The sequence below is a fragment of the Anolis carolinensis genome, chromosome 1, assembly GCF_035594765.1.
Source record: "Anolis carolinensis isolate JA03-04 chromosome 1, rAnoCar3.1.pri, whole genome shotgun sequence".
NCBI classification, from domain to species: Eukaryota; Metazoa; Chordata; class Lepidosauria; order Squamata; family Dactyloidae; genus Anolis; species Anolis carolinensis.
In genome coordinates, this window is record NC_085841.1 from 128,035,698 (window position 1) to 128,060,650 (window position 24,953).

The 24,953-nt window shown below is 38.9% G+C and overlaps 1 protein-coding gene across 1 annotated transcript in view; it reads left to right on the forward strand.

Moving 5' to 3' along the window:
- Window positions 1–11,489, forward strand: part of LOC107983242 (protein eyes shut homolog) — a 206,204-nt gene extending 194,715 nt beyond the window's left edge. The window contains exon 10 of the mRNA XM_062969078.1: window positions 11,194–11,489. Within this exon, the coding sequence (XP_062825148.1) occupies window positions 11,194–11,488 (295 nt within the window). The 3' untranslated portion in view covers window position 11,489. The remainder of the gene's footprint in view (window positions 1–11,193) is intronic.
- Window positions 11,490–24,953: the final 13,464 nt, after the last annotated feature.

The window sequence follows — 24,953 nt, forward strand, 5'->3', positions numbered from 1 at the left end:
GGACATGGGATAGCATTTCCTGGCCCCTTCCATTCACTGGATTGGTAGTCTCTGGCTGTCATAAGGATTCTGCTGGTTGTGTTGTTGAAGGCTTTCATGGCTGGGATCACAGGGTTGTTGTGTGTTTTACGGGCTGTATGGCCATGTTCCTTCTGGAAAATGGCCATACAGTCTGGAAAACACACAACAACCCCAATTCTGCTGGTTGATCATCAGTTGTTCCCTGCAAGGATGTCAGCTGGAGTGATGGGGAGACTGGAGAAGGGAGGTTCAGCAGGAAGGGCAATCCTCTCTCTCACGCATCTCGAATTCCCTGCAACACAGAGAACAGAATGGGATGGTAAGGGTAGCCATCTGGGCTAGCTGATGCTCTGTCCCACCTCTGGTAGGGAAGGCAGTGGCAGCTGTGAAAACTATCCCAGGGTTGATCTGGTGTATATTACTCTGCTTGCTGTAGTCTTTGACGATGTGTAAGTATGTGATTAAAATTCTCAGATTGCTAGTGCTTGTTAACAAAGCAGAAATATCCCATCACACATTTGAACCAACTGCAATTATCAAATGCATGTTGTCTTATTGCATTCTGTTGTAAACCAAAGCATGATCAATTTAACACTTCATCAGTCCAGGTTATTATGCAAAGTGATACCAAGCTCTGTTATTGTGCACGTTCCATAGGTGAGGTTTTCATTGTCATCACATTAAGATGAGATAAATGTGTGCAGTAAGGCACCAGTGCACAAAAGCCCTTAAATGCCAAAGCAAGGTTGAGTTGGATATGTTTGAGCTCTGACCCCTATTAACCTTCTGTGATAACAAAACATAGGAGGAATCAAAACTGGCAAAGTTCCCTAAGACCACACTATCAGTCTAAGTTATAGATGAAGATTTTGACCTCAAAGGTACTTTTCAGTGCTTCAAACAATGAGTGTATTTTCTGTTGTCAAGTTCAGTAAACAAAAATCTATGAGAAAAAAATTCAGAGCTCTTTGATATAAATTTTAGCAATTTTATCCATAGTGTTGGGTGGTGGTGGAAAGCCTTTTTCCCCAAGAGGCAAAAATGAAAAGATAATAATATCATGCTTTTCTCTTCTGAATATTGAAAATCAATACATGTGACAGCACAGTATTTCTTTCATGATAAAAGACTGATGAAAATAGTGTTAAAGAGCAGCCAAGTAAATGTGATCCATCATAATGAAAGGTAAACACAAAATGAGGGCAACATTTGTCCCAAGAATCAGAAGAAACATTTGCATTTCATTGGATCTAGGTGAAGGTAAATCACACTGTAGTCCTGATAAAACCAAGGAGCATACAGCTTAATTCACTTAAATTCCATTGATTTCTACATGACTAAAATATGATTAACCCTGCTTGAATTCAACCCTCTTCCCCACTCTCTCTATACACAAACACGAACAAATACTAGGCCTGTGCAATCAATGAAAAAAGTTTCAATACACATTACAAAATTTGGGGGTGGGGGTGGGGAATCGTTTCTAAAGTAAATTTCCCCATTGGCAAAATTAATTACTTAACAAAAAGTAACGAAAAAGTAGTTAACTCATTATAGTTATGATACAGACTCTGTCCAACTTTGGAGTTGGACAGAGTCTGTATCATAACTATAATGAATTAACTACTTTTTCGTTACTTTTCGTTAGGTAATTAATTTTGCCAATGGGGAAATTTCAGGGGTGCCACTTTCCCTCATTGTTAGAGCTATTGGCATGACACTTGCTACCATTATAGAACACATTTACCACTATTAGCCCATCAAGTTTCAGAAGATTTCACTCATTCATGTATTTTTAGAGGAATTTCAAAGTTTTTACAAACAACTTTAAAAAAATAAATAAACTACAGGAGCTATCTCACAAGATGACAGGGGATAATTAAGACACAAGATGACAGGGGATAATTCCCCCTAAGTTTCAGAAATATTCATACATCTACCAATTTTTGGGAATTTTAAAAATTGACAAAAACATTTCTTTCTTTGTTTAAAAAAACACAACAGCTATCTCATTGAATGTCTCTCATATTAACCAATAGAACTTCAATTTACAGATTTCTTCCCAGCCCAGCCCTGATTTATTAGTCAGTCTTCCACTTTGCAGATTCAACAATTTATTGGAACTCTGGCTGCTGCTAGGAGGGAAAAATCTCTCCCCTATCCTAATTGGAGCTTTCTGATGCTGAGCAGAATTCTGGGAAATGCAGGGCTTTTTGAATTATCTGGCATAGGGCTTCTCGCCTTCCCAAATTACATTTCCCAGAATTCTGTACTCTCTCAGTCTCTTTCCCAGCTCACTCAGCTTGTCCTGCCCTGCTGCATTCCTCTCACGATGGCTAGAGGCCATTAATTTAAAGAATTGTGTCTTTTTTGGCTTCCCTCACTTGTGTTGAAAATGAAACTGACTTTGGTAGGCTTCTAAGCATTACAGAATTCAAACTATTTATTTATTTATTTATTTATTTATTTATTTATTTATTTCTGGTGTTTCTACCCCGCCCTTCTCCCCTAGGGGACTCAGGGCGGCTTACAAGTTGGCAACACAGTGCCATCACATCAACAATACAATAGGCATTAAAAACTAAAAACATTTAAAACTTCATAAAAACCAATATACAATAATAAACATTACCATGCACCGAGGTAATGTCCTTTCATTCACTAGACCTTGTTAACTAAAAAGTATTGGATGTGTATGTGTTGTTGAAGGCTTTCTTTACCAGAATCATTGGGTTACTGTGAGTTTTCTGGGCTGTATGGCCATGTTCCAGAAGCGTTCTCTCCTGGCATTTTGCCCACATCTATGGCAGGCATCATCAGAGGCTGTGAGGTCTGTAGGAAACTTGGCAAGTGAGGTTTATATATCTATAGAATGTTCAGGATGGGAGAAAGAACTGTTATCTGTTATAGTCAAGTGTGAATGTTGCAATTGGCCAGACCTCACAACCTCTGAGAATGCCTAGATGTGGGTGAAATGTCAGGAGAGAATGCTTCTGGAACATGGCCATACAGCCCAGAAAACCTACAACAACCTATTGGGTTAGTTTTTATTCTTAAGTTTTTGCATGGGCACCCTCCCGTTTCTTAATATCTGTTCGTATATACAAAATTAGATACAACTTACTAATTAAAAAACAAAGTTTTGCATACCCCTAATACATATATATAAGTTTGAGCACTGGGTGACCAGAATTCAAATTTTTTCTCAGTCTTGGAAAAACACTGGGTGAACTTGGGCAATGCACCCTGTCTCAAACTCAGAGAAAGACAAAGGCAAACCTTCTCTGAATAAATTCAGCCAAGGTTCCCCAGTGATAGATTTGTTTTAGGTTTGTAACAAGTCAGAAAAAAAATCTTAGAATCATAGTATTATACAATTGGAAGAGACCACAAGGCCCTTCAACTCCCTATTCTGCCAGGCAGGAATACACAACCAAAGCACTCCCGATAGATAGCCATCTAGCTTCTGTTTAAAAATCTCCAGTGGAGAGACTCCAATATACCCCAGGGTATCATATTCCCACTGTTGAACAGTTCTTATGATTATGAAGTTCTTCCTAATGTTTAGGTGGAATATCTTTTCCTATTATTAAAATCTGTTGGGCCATGTCTTAGTCTTTGGAGCTGCAGAAAACAAGTTGTCCCCTCCTCAATATGACAGCCTTTCAAATATTAAAACATTGTTATGTCATTTCTTAGCCCTCTCTCCTTCAGACAAAACATACCTAGTTCTCTAAACTGTTTGTCATAGGGCTTAATTTCTAGAGCTTTTGCTATTTTGGCTTTAGTTTTGACTCCATACAGCTTGACTTTGGAGGTAGTCAAAATTCTATTCCAAGTAAATCAAAGATAGCAATACTGATGCACCCAGTAGCAAGAAACTTTAAACTTTTGAAATTGATTTGATTCATATATCAACACACTCTGGAAGTAATTGATTACTAATAAGTAGTTATAAATTAACCCCACCCCCTTTGGCAACACCCTGGGCACAGCTAAGTTGCATTATGGCTGTAACATTATGAATGTGATGTAACTGCAAATGGTTTAGTTACTTTTATAGTTTCAGGGAGGTTGCGATCTTACTGCTTGTACTACAGTTCTAGTGCTTTTAGTGTTTCAGAGCACTCATACTAACATTTTTAGTCACTTTTGAACAGCAGGAAAAAGTTTTAAAGACTCATCAACATGGCAAATAAATAATTTGGAAGCATTGGAATTGTTATGGTGATCAAATACATTTTAGCAGTAACTTTCCAAATTCTGTATATCAATAATAGTGGTTGCATGGAGGATAAGAGTTCCTCATGAAGAACTATGTATTGTCTCACTATCACCACTCCCAGATTCACTGCCTTGCTATGATATCCTCTGCCAGGGCTATTCCAGTGCTGATGGAGTGTGGAGGGGGACAGAATCCCTATAGCCAGATATAGACTGTAGACATCCTCTACCAAGATCTTCTGGAATCTTTCAAAATTTCAATGCATGATGTCTGGAGTCTGCATCTTGCAATGTTCCCATCCCTTCTGCTGCCCAACAGAGGGATAGAATACCAGTCTTTACACATACAAAAGATAATAAGCAAATGTATTTAAGATGAATGTACTCTTATGTAACATGGTGTCAGTCAATATTTGCTGGCCAAGGACATATGAGAAGGCACATAATGGCTAGCAGTCTCACTGAAACTATGCTAGTGTGGCCCCAGTCATAACTTTTGTAATGATGTATAGAGAGCTCAGTAACAGAGAGATGACAATGTGTATGTTGATAACTAGGTTTGAATTGTTTTGTAAACTAGTCATATAAAATGATGTCTGCACTGTAGGGTAAGATATTTGATATCTTTTAACTGTGGCATAGGTAATGCTTAAGCCAGATTGTGGGCCCTATTTTATACCTCCTTCTGATGATCTATATTAAAACAAAGCAGCTTGCCTTCTGACACATAAACATCAGTTAACACAAATGTTCACACAAAAGTCTGCCAAACATGTTAGCTATGTAATCCAAGCTGTGATTTTGACCCAATTTGCTGAAGCGTGCCAAGAAACGTGCAGAGCAATAATGAATGTGCTATTCTTCTCCCCAATGCTTCAACTCAGTCCCTTGCATATTGTAGCACTGAAAGCTCCTTGCCTAAGATACTTCTGAGAGACAGAATTACTAGCAAACATGTAATTTTTTCCTTATATATTCTGTTCCAGGTTTTTGCTATTTAAAAGGGGACTATAGATAAACAATTATGTTCTTAATAGCCTCTAGTTGTTCTGAGAGCAAGAGAATGGGCAACAATATTATCTAAAGCTTAGTCCAGATGCTAGATTTGCATTTACATTTGGTTTTGTGGTAGGATTACGAAGAGGTCCTTTTTGTGGCTTTTGAGATTCTCTCCTGTTTCTGGCTACCTTTGCTGGCTCCACTACTAACTGGACTAGCAAAAAGAGATCTCTTGCAAGCTTTCCTCAACCAGAATTCCACAAAAAATATAATTCTACCTGCAATTATTATTATATCTGTATGTTTGCATTACATCTTTATAGCTGTATGGTTACCTCAGCAGCTGTTTGCACATACCTCATTAATAATAATGGCAGAAAATCAATCAAACAGAAATGCTAGGAAAGTAATAGGGCAAGCACAAGAAAGGGCTGCAGGCCTTTAACACATGAACGGCAGCGGCTTGCTGCGAGTAGCCTTTAATACCTGAATGACTTGCTGCAAGGAGCCTCCACAGCCTCCCACTGCCCCACCACCCAGCTACTTTATTCATGGGCTCCGGCTAGGTTGCTGTTGTCATTTAGGTATTAAGGTGTTAAAGGCTCCATAAATGCCTAGATCCAAGCTACACATTTGCTATTGTGACTCTGAATTCCAAACAATATCCTATTAATGTGATACCTCTAAGAATCCTGGTCATCAATTGCCCACTCCAATCTTGCAAACTCAGTCCTATGGCTGATTGTATCACCCCACCAGTAACACAATATTTCTGATTTTTTTGCCTTTCACTGTGCTGAGCATTAGCATATCATTTGCCTCAGTTTAATCATAGTGATTTCCTGTGTGAGTCATAGAAACCTAGAGTTGAAAGGGTTCTCTTTTTGGACATGCTATATGAACAATCATGATTGGTAACCACACTTCAATATTTACCACTATATTTTTGATACTGTTAAATATGTATTGCTACTATGTATATTGGCTGTCATAGATGTTGACAGATATGTGTAGAATTATTATAAATGTGATTGTTGTGTGTGTATTTCCATGATGCACTCATTCATGAAACATGTAAATTGACTTTGTGTTAGGAAATACACATTTCAGAGCTTTGATTCATGGCCGAATGTGTGTACAATTTAAGAAATGAAAACCATTCAAAAGTACTGATATTCCTGCCACCACAGCAGTTAACACTTTACCTTCCCATTTTTAATATTTTTTTTTTGTGGAACCAATAAAGAGGATGAAGGTGGATGGATTTTTCTGACTGACCTATCTCTGATGACATCTACTTCTAGGTTCCAAATGACTACTGCTTTACATAAGCTGTAGGATACTCCCAAATGCTATTGCAAACTCTTCAAGTGTTAGAAGCAATGCTGATATTATTCCCACAATATTATCATATCCAGGAAATATTCATTATAAATATTTGTGCCAGGGAAGCATCTTACATTAAGATAGTTTCATATCTGTAGGCTTACCAAAGTCCCAGAAGAGTCTTATTTGATGTAACATGTGAAGTGCTAGAATCTAAAATTTGAAAGAAAATATCTCTCAGGATTTCAGTGTGTGTACGTATGCACATGCATGTGTGTGTTTAATGAGTTATTCCAACCAACCTCCAGACTTTATATTTAGAAAAACTATTTGTTTCTAGAGAATATTAAAAACAAACCTTCACATTACTTTTAATATAAAAATATTCTGACTGGTGTTTCAGAAATTGGTCAGAAGAGCATTTCAAGTTTAACCTTGCAGCAAAGTTAAATAGCAAATTAACCTGTGCCTCAAAGCTTTTAATAGTGTATTTAGTGTACTGCTGCTAGAAGAATTTAGGACATTAATGCAAGGTCATGTTCATTAGAGACCAACATGATTATTTCCCTAAGAAAAGCAGGCGTCTAGTCACTTGATAGATATACATCTTTTACATAGAATTAAAGATCATTCAGTGTCCTTCCAAGCAGTATATAATTTAAAACATCATTCAGGATACTGGAAATAGCATATTTAGCACAGAAAGTCAGAATAGTGAAGCTTAGCACAGAGTCAAACATGAGGGAGTCTATGTCAAGAAGAGTTTGTTTGTGGCGTAGAGGATTAAAGCCTTGTAACTTGAAGGTTGGGTTGCTGATTTGAAGGCTGCCAAGTTCGAATCCCACCCGGGGAGAGCGCGGATGAGCTCCCTCTATCAGCTCCAGCTCCATGCAGGGACATGAGAGAAGCCTACCACAAGGATGGTAAAAACATCAAAACATCTGGGCAAAACATCCGGGCACCCTGGGCAATGTCCTTGCAGACGGCCAATTCTCTCATACCAGAAGCGACTCAGGTTGCTCCTGACACGAAAAAAAGAAATTGCTTGCACAATTTTCTAAACAAATATAAGGTTCACTACTGAATAGAAATAGGGATGCATTATTTTTTCTCTAACCTAGTCTCATCAGTCTATATGCTGGGGGAAGATGGTGGTTTGGACATTGATAATATATATTTTCCCCAAAACTTCAAATCCCTCATGGAGTTTTGAACATTTGAATCAAAGACTCAAGGTATCAATTTCATTCCAGATTGAACAATCCTTGATTTGCAATCAATTTGCCCTTTCAGGAGCCCCTGGAATATGTTCTTCTGAAAATCTGGAGAACCCTGATTCCTTCTCCTGTCTTCTTTAAAAATACACTAAATAAATAAACTAAACTGTTAGAAAAATTAATGAACAATGACAAATATTTTGCATAACCCTTGGGGGATGCTTGTAAGATCCAGGAATACAATGGAAAGGTATTTGACAACACTGTTCTACAAATATCCCTGAAGATAAAAATCAGCAATGCCCATGACAGATACATTCATGTTCCGACATTTTCTCCATGATTAATTTAATAATCTCTTAAAGACAACATCTTGATTATACACTCTTTGCTAAAGATTTAGTCATCAAGTACACAAAGACAGGTGCTTATGGTGACTGCTCCAAAATAATTTCCTTTCATTCCATCATAAACATGCCAATATCCTGTTCTGAGTACAATTGAAATATTTATCCTGGCATTACAAGCTCAAGGGCTCAACTGAAGGGGGATCTAAATATGTTATTTAACAAAATTACATTATATTCTATTTTGCAGATTATTGCTTTTTGGGGTAATATTCTGAAGATTAAGATACACACATCAGCAAGAAGTTTACTCTCCTACCTTTCTTAGTCAGCTAAATAAATATTTGACTTAGTCCATTTGACCAGTCCATGAACCCTAATATATTAAGTTAAGGTTGATATTGAGCTCAGGAGAATCTGCTAGGCTGTTGACGGTTGAAAGACACCGAGAATAGATTTCATTATCAAACATTTTTTTTCTCAAGTGAATTCATTAGCATCAGAGGCATGTCACTTAAAGCAAATCAAATCTCAATTTTGTATCAGTGTGATTAAAATAGCACTGTTTGTATTGTGATATACAAAAACAGTTGAACAAAGACTGTTCCAGCACTTTTAGATGGTAGATTATACTAAGTAAATGTTAATTACAAGAGGGAGTGCATATACCAGCAATTTCCAGTCACGTGTGATATTGGGAACCTGCTGTTTATAATGCTTTCTCCTAATCACATTTTACATACAGGAAATAATTAGTAGCTAGTGCATATTTGATGAAGCAGTCATCTACATTTAACAGATTGGCTGGGCAAATGTTTCGCAATCAGGGGGATAATTTAGGCCAATATTTGTTTCTTTGTTTGTTTAATGTATTTATACTCTTCCTCAGGCTAGAAAGGATAAAGAAGGAACCAGAAACAAGGTATCCATCATTGTCTTGTTAAATATTTATATTCCACCATGTACTGCAAGAGCTCAAGGTGGCATACAAGTAAAAACAACAATAAGTAAAGGAAAAGCATTCCAAGCAGTAAAAATAATTTGAATTGACTGAAAATAAACATGTTGATAAGCTAAACCATATGAATACACATTTTAGATTAAGGTTCATGGCTGATCACTCCCAGCCATGCTGATTGTCATGGAGACTAGCAGGAGTACCCACTGGTTTTATGAATAATTGATTTCTGCTCTTTTCAGAGATACTTCTGTTACATTTTGCATACATTCTAGATTACTTCAGCAAAACCAAGATGTAGCAGAAAGTTGCTACTATGTAGTATATTAATGAAAGATTCATACTACAGATTGATATACATGCATGTTCCACAACAAAGAAAGAAAAATCATGAGTGAATGTGAGACAATGAAGAAGAGAGTTGGAAGGAAACAACTCAGTTTAAATTTTCACCCAGTTGCAAAAGCACTTCCCTCTATCAGCTCATTTCTCCAATATTCTGTCTTCTCCATGTACATAATCTCGAAACCCATAATCCTCCAAGAAAGAATGCTTATTCATAAAAGTATTTGTAGACTACCCTAAAGATCTCACAATTTTATAAGACAATTTGAAACAATATGTAAAAATTCTACAAGATGCACAGAAATACACATTTTGTTCAGTTAAGAAACTGTCTGTGAGTTAATAAAGTCTGAGTCAAGTTTTAGAGTTATGGTAGAATGAAACACTAGGGCTGTGTGAAATTCCGGCAGTTGATTATGATTTTGACAAAATTCTGTGTTTCGTAGATATGAACCATTGAAAAAAAAAATGCTGGAAGACTAAAACAGTCCCCCCCCTCCCATTTTGGGAAAGGTTCATTAGGTTTGTTTATATTCTGACCTTTTTTCTGCATTGGGGAGATTGGACTGAGTGTAACCATATTTGCTGCATCATATGGTCTGCCTCAGTCAATCACAGGCTGGTTTTCCTTTACATTGTCCTGGACTTCAAGTCCCAGAATTCCTTATTTTTTTCCTGCAAGTTGTCTCCTCCTCTCAATAGTAGATAGAATTTTTTTAAAAAAAATCCTAAAAATAAGTAGATGAGACTTGACAGGAAAGATGCCCTACTCCTGTTCTGTTGCTATGGAAAAATTCCAGGGGATACCTCTTTTGTTTGTTTTTCTTTAAAATGTTAAAACTTTAAAAATTTCCCAAAAATCAGTGTATTAGCAAAACATTCTGAAACTTGGGCGGCTTACCATTGTTAATGTCTGCTACAAGAATAGCAAGTTTCATTCTGATGGCCCTAAAAATGATGGGAAAATGCCCTCCTCCGAATGTTCGTGAACACAGTCAGCTGCATCATGTTTCTCAGTTAATCACAATACTGATTCTGTCCATTATCCTCCTCTCTTGTGGTATGTGCTGTCTTGGACTTCAAAATCCCAGGCATGATGGAAAGGGGAACCTCGTAAGTTCCCCCATTGATGCAAATGGACTGAATCTTACCAAAATGAAAACAGAATTCAGGATTCCAAATTAGGAGTCAGAACGGCCCCCTCCTAATCTCCCAGTATTTTCCTGAAAACAGAACCGGGGGGGGGGGGGGGATGACAATGAACTGAAATTAGAAACAAAAATAGAGAGGATTTCTGCTGTTTTGCACATCCCTATGGAGCACCCTTTTGGTGTCAATGAAACTTCAACTGGTGGACATTCCAAAATTCAAATATCTTAGCAGAGAATAGAAAGCTCAGTGTCTTTATTTGTCTGAATGAAGAAAGACATAGGAGAAATACGTGCTTTATTGACAGTGGATTATTCCATGATGAATATTATCTGAAAAATCCATTGCCCTTATTTGCAGAAACACAGAAATTTCATTCCAATGGTGGGTATCCAAATGACATTGTACAATATACTGACTTGTGTTTAATTTGAGAAATGATACATTCCTCTACTACACTGATGTTCAGTTATCTATATAAATCAGTACAGTCACAAGCTTGCATTATTTTGAAGAATAACATGAATTGAGTAATAATAATCACAATGACGATTTCTCTGTAGAATTAGATGGCTTTGTGGATAATTTATCGTCTTGTGTCTTTCAGGTGTCTGTGTCCTCCAGGTTATTCTGGTACATTTTGCGAACGTGTCTTAGACCCTTGCATTCAAAACCGCTGCTCAGACCATGGCTTTTGTCTGCCAAATTTGAATAATTACACCTGCCAATGTAGGCTTGGCTATGAAGGACCATTCTGTGAAGTAGAGGCTAATGAATGCTCAAGTTCACCCTGCAAAAATGGGGCCACCTGTTTGGATTTAATTGGTCACTTCTCATGTCAGTGTAATCCAGGCTTCAAAGGCAAGTTTCAGTGTTCACCTTTTACTTGGCACATTTCATAGTCCATTTCTTCTTCACTTAAGCTCAGATTGTCATTATTTTTAATTAGGCATTTTTCTTAATTTGCCTTAGTGTGAGAATTTCAATACCAATGAAATTTTAATGTTCACTAAAATGCTGTACATTTTTTTCTTCTACCTCAATTTGTAATCTTGTGGCTACATTAAGGATTAACTGTCCAGAAATGTATTACTGTAACGGGACTCTTTGCTGTTACTGAGACTAGGATCTTCCTTCCAAAAATCATTCTTATAAGATTTTATTATATATGATATTATGAAGTTAAAACATATGCATTATTATTTATTTTTAGGCATGATCTCTGTTGGATTACAAGTCCATATGTTCCACTTTGTCCCCATGAAATAAATCAGACTGAAATGAGCTTTTTCTCTGAAATTGACTATGCCATACAATTATGAATCATCTTGTAATAAAATAATAGTATTTCTCTAGAGCAGTGATGGTGAACCTTTTAGAGACAGAGTGCCCAAACTGGGGGTAAGGGGGGTTGGGTACTCAGTGAAGCAGGGGATGCAGCAGAGGGGATGGGGGTGAGGGAATGGTGTTTGACAAGTGGGAGTGGGTGGCTGAGGAAGTGAGGGGGGGCGGGGGGGGAGCAGGGGCCAATGATTTGTGGCATGCATGCCTATAGATTCATCACTACTGCTCTAGAGAGGCATACTCATATTTCTAAAATATAGTAGTATACAGGCAATCCCCAAGTTACAACCAAGATAGGTTCTTTAGGTTTGTTCTTAAGTTGAATTTGTTTGTAAGTCAAAACATGTACATTTCTTAAATGTAACTCTATCTATCTGTCTGTCTGTCTGTCTGTCTGTGAACAATTTGGATATCATACAGAAGGTTTAACATCCCTGTGATGTTTGTTGTTATCTGTACCTTTGTTCAGAGGATTTAACCTCACTTTGTGTCCCTTTAATAATTGAATTTTGAAAATTTTGGCTTCTTGTGGAAAAAAAAGATTGGTGAAAAAGCTTCAGTGGAGACACCCCCATGATATCTCTTTCAGGAATTAATTTCCCTTCCTAGGGGTAGATTTCTCTCACTTTCTGTTTTCTCACTCCTGTTTTTATCTATGAGTCATTTCTAAATAGAATGTTTGTAACCCAAGGACTACCTATATTTCAGTTCTAATGCAATAGAGATAATTGCCCCATACCTTTGTATTGTTTTGCTGTGATAAACAAAAAAAAAACAGTTTTTTAAAAAAATCTCGCTGTAGTGGCTTTTTATGCAGGATATCTTCAGCATAGTATTTTTCAACTTAGGTCTGAACCACACCTGGACTGAAATTGTAGTAGAGCATATCTGGTTAAAAACAATGAAGATATTAAAGCAGCTACAGAACACCATTTATCAATAGGCTTAAGAAAAAAGAAAATAAATCCATGTTTACACCGAACAGAGCACTGCACCGAGCTTAGCAAACTTGGCCTAAAATATACCATTTAGAAGCAGCAGTTAAGTGGCTGAGCAAAACCAAAGGGGAAAAATCAAACCTCAAATATACTGCAAACAAACAATACCAAAATAATACATTTTCATTCCACAGTTGAGACTTAAACACTGCATGATTTGATACAGTTGAGTGCAATGTGATGGGATTTTATCAAGATGCCATATAAGTGTGTGTGAGAGAGAGATGCTGGGTGGTATCTTTACTATGCAGTAAAATACTGCCTTACAACATAGAGCTCCCATGAAACAAATTGAGAGATACAAATAAATTGCATTAAAATGCTACATTTTATTATTATAATGCTAGATAATGTACAAAATATTGTATTACATAAGAGTAGCACACTCTTATTAAAGATTTTAATTAGTGCCTTAGTGGCAAAAGTAATTTTATTTATGTACGAGAATCCCCTGCATGGTTTGCAATTCTAGGATATTGTCCAATTTCTGGGACATTTCTGACATTCAATTATATCTTTCCCTTCTGACCGCAGCAGGAGAAAAGAACACCTTGAATTGTATTATGGAATTTATTCTCTTTGTTGAAGTAGCCAGCCTACAAAAAGGTTCTGAGCAGCATATCTGGTCTTTCTTTTAGAATAAGGAAAATGCATAACTATTCTTCTGGAGGTGAAAAAAATGAGCTGTATTCAAACAGGCTGTTGGTGTAGCCTTTAAGCATTAATGAGTTTATTCTCAAAGCAGTCTTCTGATACTGAATTATATTAGGCAGATTATAATGGTCCCCAAAATTGGAACACTTTTGTCTCTGGAAGGCCTTTTAAGTTTATCCTCCTTTTCCTTTCCTGTCCTATGCATGATCTTTCCTTCTGCCTCTAATGATAGGAGAACTTTAGCCATAAAGCCATAAAGCAGCAGACACACACAGAGGGACAGAAGGTTTCGCAAGCTCAAGACCAGTTCAGTGAGTTACAGTGAGAAGGGAAGGCAGAAGGTCTTTATTCCAGTTTACTCCAGATTGGAAAAACACCTGGGAGGATTTGGACTTTACTTCAAGGTCTGGATTTTTCCAGGTGTTGGGCCTGTGGGGATTGACCTTCTGCAATCCAGGTGGTCAATCTCTATTGCCTGAATCTTTGAGCTCTAAGAGCCTGAAGGAGTAGAATGGTACCCCCCACTCTCCCCTCCCAGTTCCCCATTTTCCCTCTAAACTTACAGAAGGGGGCAGGCCACGTCCTCAGGTCCCTTGGAGAAAACTCCTGATGCATCAAAATCATGTGCTGGGAGCTTTGGAGAGGGGAGGGGGAAATCCAGAGGTTGACTCAAAAGGAGTCAACTCTAGCCAGCCCCCCCTCCATTTCCCCTCTAAACTTACCAGAGAGGCCTGGCCGAATCCTCAGGCCATTGGGGAAAGCTGCACATGTGTCTGGTTGACCTGGGAGGGCGTGTAGCCACCATCACCAGCCCCAGAAAAATCCAAGGATTTGGGGATGCTGTGGAGTCTAAATCCCAAGAAGATTTGAAATCCTAGTTTCTCTCAGAATTTGAGTCTGTCTGGATTAACCCTCTATTCAATTGAAGAAAGAAAGTTAAGATCTATGTCAATTAATATGCAGATACATACAGAAGTAATGTGAAAAGTAAGGCCATCACTAAGCAGAATGAACATTCAGCTTCAGAACTACCATAAAGTTTCTGAAGCCAACTCCCATATGGCTAGTCCATGACTAGTGAGAGCAGTAATGGATCAGAGACATGTCTGTTGTGTTCTGCCGCCAGATGTGAAATAATTACATTATCTGCTGAAACCTGCAGAGGACACCAGGTAATGCAAACATTTTGCAACAGGTTATAAAGACATAGATGCCTTTCCAATATACCATTACTCCCCCCTGGAATAGGATGACCATTTGAAGCTGCAGTGACTCTACAATGAGTCCAAAGGTTGGTGAATGCAGAGCCACTACTCTATGTTGGACCTTAAAGGATTGTAGCTTAAATTTATTGCCTGGGATAGTCACTTTTGGGTGATGTAAAAGAAGTCATGAAAATACCAGTCTCTGCACTGACCAAAAAGAGACATACACAGGCACAAGACTGACTTTCACTTTTCTCTGCTGCTAGTAGAAAGCCAGCCTTGGGATGCTAGAAGAACAGCAGACACATAATTATATATTCTGTTATTACTCAATTGTTTCCGATAAGGAAAGGAATAAATAATTTGTGATGGATTCAATGTGTCAGCTGCCAAAATAACTTGGCTGGATTTCACAATTATGTACCTTCAGTTATGTAAGGACAGTCATCTATGCTGCTTTGCTTCAGGTGACAAAATTGTTTTTGTTTTGTTTGTTTATTTGTTTTTAAAAAAATATAACTTAAATATTTAAAAATAATGCAGTTCTTAGATCAATATTTGTTGAAGCTAAAGAAAAAATGTATTATGGATTCGGGGGGGGGGGGGGGCTACCATTCCAATTGAGAGGTTAAATTTGTTTTAACCAGGAATATACCTTATTATCCAGGTTTATTCTGGGTTTAAAAAGATCCGGACTCTCCAGGAATGTCCTGATCTTTGCAGGTGTGGGGTCTGTAAGACTGCCTCCTGGGATTGCCAGGAGTGGCCCCTGGAGGTGCCCCCAATGTCATCTGACTTCTCAGGACTCAGTCAGCCCAGGGAGTTAGGATGGCAGTGTAATCCTCCCCTCCCTGCCCTCTATTAAGCCCTTCCCAGTGACACAAAGCTCAGGTAGGAAGGCTTCATCTCAATTTTTAAGGGCTAAACAGGGAGCAGGGAGGAGAGGGGGACAATGCCCCTGCCCATCAAATCGGTATGGGCGGCTATCTGGCCACCCTTTAGCAAGCCTGGCCACAAAATGTGAGATAAATTGGTGTTTTAAATTCCAATTCCTTTTGCATCTCAGGGCACTTCCAGATAGCCCTAAAACCCTCACCAAAATTGGTTCAAGTAACCTGCTTTGGCATGGGTTCCAATCTCCACTCCTCACCCAAACCCAAGCTTTTCTGGGAGGGGATGGTTACATGCCTTCCCAAGTTATATCAGGATTGCATGAAGCTACCTTGAAGCCACCAATGTGCCCCCCAAAACTTACCAAAAAGGTCCCTGGCCCCCATGAATCCTCTCATCACATCCTCCTGGTGAGAGAAAATGATGCTTGAGGAGATTAGAGGGTTGAGTAGGAAAACCCCTTCTTGCCCTTCTCCTGTTTCCTCTTCATTGCTGCCAGGGACCTTTTTGGTAAGTTTTAGGTGGCACATTGGGAGCTGGGGAAGGGCTGGGCTTTTGCACCTTTGTGGTTCCCGTGTTAAGGAACATGACCCCAGAAGTCAGTCCCCACAGGCCCAATATCCCATTAGACTCAGATCTAATGAGGCATTTAATTAATTTGGAATAAACCAAGAAAATCTTGGTTTGTTCCAAATTAATTCATTTTTACTAGAGGTGTCATTTGGATGCCTCTGGTAAAATCTGAGACAAGTTCTGCATTTTGGGCCTATCTAGATGGGCCCTCAAGCGGTGCAGAAATGTGCTCAGAGAAAGCTCCTTCCCTGAAAAATATTAACATTTTGATTAGTAACATAGGCAGATATGGTCCTCTAGGCTTTTAGACTTTGGATTGCAGATACCTTGTGGCCCTATTCTGAGAAAACTTCAAGAGTCCTGTTTTTTCTAAATAATGTTTGTGTGCAAAATTACCACCATTTTCATATGATGCTAAAAAAAATCAGCAGAGCATTTAGTTTTGCTCTCCTAAATCCTTTAAAAAAAACCCTGAAATGACCTCACCATGACAAAATTATGACAAAATAATATCTGGAAACAATGTCATCCACATCATTTCCAGGTCACTGAAGATACATACGCTACTAAATTTAAAAGAAAGATATAACTGTGAGGCGTTCACAGGCGTTGAGGCCTCATCCCACATTTCTGTTTACCCAAGAACTCAAAGCTAAGAAATTGAACAGAAGTTTCTAGAATCTAGTGTAAAACCTGAACTTTTATTAATTCATAATATTCACACACATTTGACCTAGAAAAAGCATTTGTTGGTTCTTACATTTTTAGAAAAACAGTGCTACTGTCCGAGCTGTTGTAGTACTTAAGAAAGGCATTGCTATTAAGCAGCAGGACATGCACTTTATTCAAATAATACACATCTAAGAACTGGTAATTTATTTCTCCATCTGAAGAAAATTACTCCTTACCTCTTAAATGTTAAAATATACTATTATGTGAGTAGGCCCAACAGAAATTGGTTCACTGGTACATGCAGTTGAAAAAGTGAAAAGGCTTAAGAGAAGTACAGTTGCTGTGTTGCAGAGGTTGAACATTTGCCGTTCATTACAATTGTCCAAAATAATTTATAAGCCCTGTTGATCTTTTTATGTGTCCTAATAATACAATAGAGAGAGATGCCAAGAGGGGGTGATTTCTCCTGTACTGGTCAATGTGATGATAGAAGATGCCAAGCATAACTAATGTCAGAATCATTTCTGACTTGGATCCTTGTTGATTTTATAGTTGCCAAAGTGCTAATGTATGTTTTTCTTCCAGTGTTGTGCCACACATTTCAGGAATGTGTGGCTGAAATGAGCCACTCAAAACTAAATTGCATATGCCAGCCAACATTTCTTCCCACCCCACATCCCCATATGGGAAAGCATTTGTGATATTTTGTAGCAGAGAAACTAGTCTGTAAGAGACATCAATACTATGCTGGGACCATATCTCAGAAGATGATAATTCAAAGCAGTGCTTTAGGCCCTTCTTGTAAGCCTATGACTCTCAACCGGGGGTTCCTAAATATGTTTGGCCTTCAACTCCCAGAAATCCTAACAGCTGGTAAACTGGCTGAGATTTCTTGGAGTTGTAGGCCAAAAACATCTGGGGACCTCAGGTTGAGAACCAATGTTGTAAGCCATAGGCTGTGGTTATAGGTAGAAGATAGCTACTGCATGTAGAAGATCTCAAGTGCCTTGGTATTTCCAGCTGAGAGGATCTCAGGCAGCTTGAATGGGCATGACATAATTTGAGAAAACTGCCAGATGATATTGAAAACTATAGACCAAGATAATACAGGGTTCCATAGTTTGTACTGGAGTAGCCCTCAATTACTTCATAAAGTTCATTTGTGGAACCCATGTGTCTCAAAAGGTTCTGTTGTGGAACCCATGGATTACTGAAATATCAGTGATTGAGATAGGGGAGAGTCAATCCACCTAAATCTACTGTGGTTTATAAAGCAGCTGGAGAGGCAGGGGGGTTGATTCAATTTTGGATACATATGCTATTTCATTTTAATATATAATAATAGCAATTTCCATTCCATTTTAAAATATAATATTGGTAATTTCCCAACCTAAACCAGTATAGTATAGTATAGTATAGTATAGTATAGTATAGTATAGTATAGTATAGTAAAACTGGAGACTCAATTTACATCAAACCCAAAGGGATTTGAATCCAAATTAGAGAATACTCTATATGATGTACAATGCCAGTTAAATGCCATTTAATATAGTAAAGATTGAGTACTCCTTATCTATAATCCCAAAATCAGAAATATTCCAAAATTCTAATTTGTTCACATGGGTGGCTGAGAAATTGGAACCTTTGCTTTGTGATGGCTCATTGTACACAAATTTTGTTTCATGCACAAATTATTAAAATATTGTGTATGAAATTACATTTGGGCTAGATATATAAGGTGTATATATCTAGACTTGGTTTCCATTTCCAAGATATCCCATTAAGTATACACAAGTGTTCAAAAATAAATAAATAAATAAAATCTAAAAGACAAAACACCTCTCATTTCAAGGAGTTTGGATAACAGATATTCAACCTATATTACTAAATATTCAGGCTTCTGCATGATCTGTTTGGGAAGCTGCTTTGTAGCTCTTTAAGTCAGTTGGAGAAAATGGCAGGGGGACTCGGAACACCCCACCCCCTGGGTATTCTGTTCATTTACATGCTGACAACAGGCTTTGGTATCCCATGACTCTTGCCCTACTCCAAATCTCAATCTACAATAATAGTCACTGTGGGAAAGTGCATTCATTTAAATCAGTGAAATGAGAACTTTGGTTAACTCAATCATTCCACACAAGCCTTCATACTTGTTTTACATGATGAAGGAAAGAAAGATTAAAAATAATTTATAATGGGGATCTGTGAAGCATACTTTCTCAATGCTGTGATTTATTTGCTGTTTTAAGGATTTCCTTGAAATGCCTTTCCAATAAAAAGTGACAGAGATCACAGGCCTGCAAAACTGAGGGTCATAAAAAATAAGATGTATGCTAGTTTAATGGGACTTTGGTGTTCTAAATCCCAAAATGACTTCAGACTTGTTGCTTTATGTACAGGATTTCCACAACTTGCTTTGATATTTTCATGTTGTACTATATGACTGAATGAAATCAGCACTGAAATTTGTAATGAAATATTTGAAGGAACGGTGTATGGGATTATATTTTAATTGTTTTTTTCTAATTCAGCAACCAAAGATATATGAAAAACAGCTACAACATTCAAAAAGTCAAACAGGCCTGTAATACTAAGAATTCATGCAATATGTGGGTACAAAAGGTACCTTCCACTCTTGTTACAGGTGAATCAGCAGTTTAAATATATTCCTTAGTTTGTTAATTGAGAAAATGAACAAAAGGATATAGGAAGAGCAAATCTGTGAAGCTACACTGAACTTTAAAAAAATAAATATAAATTTTAATCCAGTTTTTGGGGCAAAATGATACTGCTGTCTTTGATAATGCTTTTTTTCCTCCAAATTGCTCATATTTTCAGCATTGAAGCCTTGAGGCTATCCATTTAAACTGCTCAGAAAGTGATTTTACTTCACAAATATTTTTCTTTGACTAAAAAAAAAACCACATAGCAAAAGTTAAGATGACTGATTACATGTTCTGTACCTACAAATTCAGGAGAAAACTGTGCCAAGAATGTGGACAGCTGTGTAGATCAGCCTTGCCAGAATGGAGCAACTTGTGAAGACACTGAAAATGGCTTCAAATGCAACTGTTCATCTGGTAAAGATTTATACATTATTCTGGCTTTTTCATTTGTTTGTGTTGGGTGTGCTTCTTCAGATATTTCTGCAATATATTTTCTGACCAGAAAGACTTGGCATGTATATGTGGTTTCATCCTGGCATGAAGAAGATGGTTAACAATACTATCTACCTCTTGAAAGGCATATCATTGAGTGCTCAAACAATTCAAACTCATAAAGCTATGCACAAATGAAGGAATGAGGCTTATGGGAATCACTTGTTGGCCACTTGGAATAGCAGTGAATAGCCTTGCAGCCTAAAAGCCTGTTTTCTTCTTTTGGGAATCCTTGTTTGGTGAGCTGGAATACAATGAAATAGGCTTGCTGCTTGGAAGGCTGGGTACTTGCATTCTAGGAGAATGGTTTTTGGGCTGCTAGAATTGCAATGAATAGCCTCACTACTTCAAAGCCTGGCTGCTTGCTACCTAGGGGAATCTTTGGTTGGTCAGATTCAATAGTACAGAGTAGTATCACTGCTTCAAAGCCTGGCCATCTTCTACCAAGGTTAATCTTTTGTTGGTCTAGTTGAATTGCACTGAATAGCCTTGCAATTTCAATGTCTGTCTGTGTTATAGCTAGAGGAATTCTTGTTTGGCAAGCTGGAATAGAACCCTCAATCAAAGAGCCGCTTTGAAGCCTGGTGCAAGGCTCACTTCACAAAAGGCACAAGAGTGGCTTCTCAAACAGGCAGGGGGAAATCTCTCTTTAAAGATCCCAACCACTGCCACCATTATATGTGGGACACCCTCCCCAAAGCCCCTTTCGTTTAGGCTAAGGGAATCTTTTTCTTAATATCCCACACCTTTGCCATGCCTTTTTAAATATGGGATCTCTCAAATCCCACTATGACAGGGGGCAATCCTTCTTTCAGGATCCCAGCCACTGCCAGCTATAAACACTTGAGTCTGCGCATGTGCATGTATAAGATGATGTGACGCTGAGGTAAAGTATGTGAGATGTCTACCTTTACCACTGATTCAACATTAAATAACATAGACAAAAATCCCCAATAAAATAAGGCTTTTCGTTACACCTGGCTACTTGCTTTGTAGGGGAATCATTGTTTGGCCAGTTTGAATTGCACTGAATAGTCTTATAGCTTGCAAGCCTGGCCGCTTTCTACCTTGTGGAATCCTTGGTTGCCCAGGTTGAATGGAAATTAATAGTTTCAGTGTGGCAAGTATGAATGCTGGAATTAGTCACCTTGATTATTATTTAATGACCTTGCAGCTTCAAAGCCTGGCTGCTTCCTGCCTGGGGGAATCCTTTATTGGGAGGTGTTAGCTGGCCCTGATTGTTTCCTGTCTGGAATTCCCCTGTCTTCTTAGTGTTGTTCTTTATTTACTGTCCTGATTTTAGAGTTTTTTAAATGTTCTTTTATTATACCACAGTAATTTTATATATTATATTTATAATCTTATATTATCTGCTTAGAACTGGATTATATGAGGCCCCTTCTACACAACTATATAAAATCCACACTGAACTGGATTTTGTGGCAGTGTGGATTCAAGATAATCCAGTTCAAAACTGATACTGTAGATTATGTGCCTTGGCATTTGGGGTTATATAGCTGTGTAGAAGGGCCTTGAGACTACACTGCCATATAATCCAGTTCAAAAGAGAAAATCTGTATTTTATAAGCAGTGTGGGGGCGGGGCCTAAAGGGGCTTAACTAAATGAACTGGAAGGCACCCTAGCACAAAGGACAGATTGGAGACTGTATTTGGGAAATCAAAAATCTCTGTGAGGAAAGGAAATCTTTGAAGTCTATTCAGTTCTGAATGGTTATTGCCACACAGTATAAAATCCCGACATGACTGGATTCTACCTATCTTTGAACTGACTTTAATACAATGTTGACATGACTTTATGTATCACTGTATTATATGGCTTTTTAATCTAATTTGAATACAATTCTGATGTGACTTGAATTAATACAGTTCAGACATGACTTCAGGTAATACAGATCTGACATGACATGAATTTATGTGCTCCTTCTAGCTTCCTATGCTTCCTTCCAGTGCTACACTAACTGACAAATCCTAACTGACAAAAATAACTGCCATTTGGAAGCTGGTAAAAGCTGAGGCTAAGCTCCGCCCCCTTAGAACCTTAAAGGGACAGGGCAGCATGTGAGAACATTCTGGTGGTATGACAATGGCTCTTCCTCGTCCTCTAATTTGGACTTTATTTTTCTAGAATTTTTTGATTAAAAACATAGCTTGGACGACTGTCTTTTGTGGCCATATTTGGTGTGATTGGGTTCAGTGGTTTTGCTGTTTACTCCATAATAAAATGTCACATTACATTTTTATATAGAGAGACATGAAAGCTTAACAAACTGCCCAAAATATCTCCAATATGTTATTATACAGTCAGGATTCACTGCCATTTGATGATCAAGCTGAGAAATAAGCCAGACACAAAGTTAGGATATTAAACTGGGTCGCCTCATTAACTGAACCTATTTATTAACTTTCTTTGAGGATGTTATAAAACCTATGTGGCAGGAGGTATCCTATTATTAGACTTCCACCACCACTTTCCTTGTGTAAAGGCACCTGAGCCTTGAGGTGGACACACATGAGAGTTGCTTCCTTAGTCAGTTCACATCTAAAAGGCTTGACAAAGATTTCCTAGTTTCCAGGTCCTGAGACATAAGCTTGAAGGTGTATGCCTCAGGCGTAACTCAGAGATTGCCTCCTTCCTTCCTCCACAGTCCTGTGACCTAAAGAAGGATTCAAGAAGCCCACCTTATACCCAAAAGGGGTGCCAAGGTGCTTGCCAAGTATGACATGTTTGCTCACTACCTGCCAGTGACCAACTATTTAAACACCATCTGATAGCCAATTATCCAGATCGCCTGAAAACAATGTGGGATAAGCAAAAATGTTTAACAGGGGAGAACATTTCTATCTGAAATTACCTGAAGCAACAAGTGTAACTCTAATTGCAGCAGAGGTGGGTGGGTGAATCAGCAAAGGGTTCCAGTCCCCACCCACCCATCAAAACCCCGAGCTTTCCTGGGGGGGGGGGGGTGTCTACATGCCATGCCAAGATAATTGAGGAGGGCATGAAGCCATCCCTCCAGACCCCCATTTACCCCTAAATTTTACTTTTAAAAGTCCCTGGCTTCCATAACTCCATAACTCCAAGCCCGGACACAACAATATAAAAGCAAAACAATAAAACAGATCAATCAAACAATAAAAACAAGTCATAAAAAACCACATACAAAAATAAAATGATAAAATCATGGATTGGATTCTAAGGATCTGGGCCAAAGTGCAATACATGTCGATGTCATCAGGGAGGGGTGGTTACTCAAGCTATCATAGCCATAAAGTGCCATTATCATACTGGGGAAGGCATACACTAGGGAGTATTGCTGGATAGGCAACAGGTCGATCATACAGAGATCAGTTGTCAAAGACCTGCTGGAAAAGCCATGTTTTCAGGCTCTTCTGAAAGGAGAGGAGGGTAGGGGCCTGCCTGATCTCCCTGCGGAGCGAGTTCCAGAGCCGGGGGGCCATGATGGAGAAGGCCCTCTCCCATGTCCCCACCAACCGCGACTGCGAGGGTGGTGGGAGTGAGAGGAGGGCCTCCCCCAATGAACAAAGAGATCATGCAGGTTCATAGGGGGAAATGAGGTCTTGAAGGTAGGTGGGTCCCAAACCGTTTAGGGCTTTGTAGGTGATGACCTGCACCTTGAATTGGGCTCGGAAAATAAATGGCAGCCAATGGAGCTTCTTAAACAGTGGCGTTGAACGCGCCCTATAATTTGCTCCAGTTAGAAACCTGTCTGCCAAGCGTTGTACTAGTTGCAGTTTCCGGGCCATCTTCAAAGCCAGCCCCAGGTAGAGCGCATTGCAATAATCTAGTCTAGAGGTAACTAAGGCATGGACCACCATGGTCAGATCTGACTTCTCGAGATATGATCACAGCTGGCACACAGGTTTTAATTATGCAAAGGCCCTCCCAGCCACGGCCGACACCTGAGTCTCAAGTGTCAGCGCCGAGTCCAGGAGGACCCCCAAGCTGCGGACCTGCGCCTTCAGGGGGAGTCCTGGTTTTTGTGCTTTCTGGGATGAAGAGCTGAGGGGCACTGCAGCTCTGATCAGTAATGGAATGGATGAGGGAAAACAAACTGAAACTTAATCCAGAGAAGACAGGGGTACTCCTGGTCAGTTGGAAGGCAGGCCAGGGAATAAGGATCCAGCCTGTGCCAGATGGGGTTACACTCCACTGAAGGCACAGGTCCGTAATTTGAGGGTCCTCTCAGATTCAGCGCTGACCCTTGAGGCCCAGGGATCTGTGGTGGCCAGGAGCACCTTTTCACAATTAAACCTTATGTGCCAACTGCTTCCATTCCTTGAGAAGCCAGATCTGGCCACAGTGATCCATGCCTTAGTTACATCCCCTCTGGATTATTGTAATGCACTCTATGTGGGGCTGCCTCTGAAGAGTGCTTGGAAACTTGAACTTATCCAAAGAGTTGCAACCAGGTTGCTCAATGGGGTTGGCTACAGGGAGCGGCCAACCACTCTGTTGAAGCAGCTTCATTGACTGCCAGTCTGTTTCAGGGCACAATTCAAAGTGCTGGTGATGACATTTAAAGCCCTAGATTTTTCAGGTCCAGGCTATTTGGCTGACCCCATCCCCTTGTATGAACCTGCTCAGGCCCTGTGATCTTTAGGAAAGTCCCTTCTATCAATTCCACCTCCATATCAAGCTCAGTTAGTGAGAATGAGAGAGCAGGCCTTCTCAGTGGCTGTCCCTTGAGTCTGGAACTCCTTGCTCAAGTAAGCTGGAATGGCTCCTTCCTGCTGTCTTTCCCATATCAGGCTAAAGCCTTTTTATTCAGGAAGGCTTTTAAAGAAGAAGGGTTTTAAGATCATGTCGGGACTGCTGTGGTTTCATGT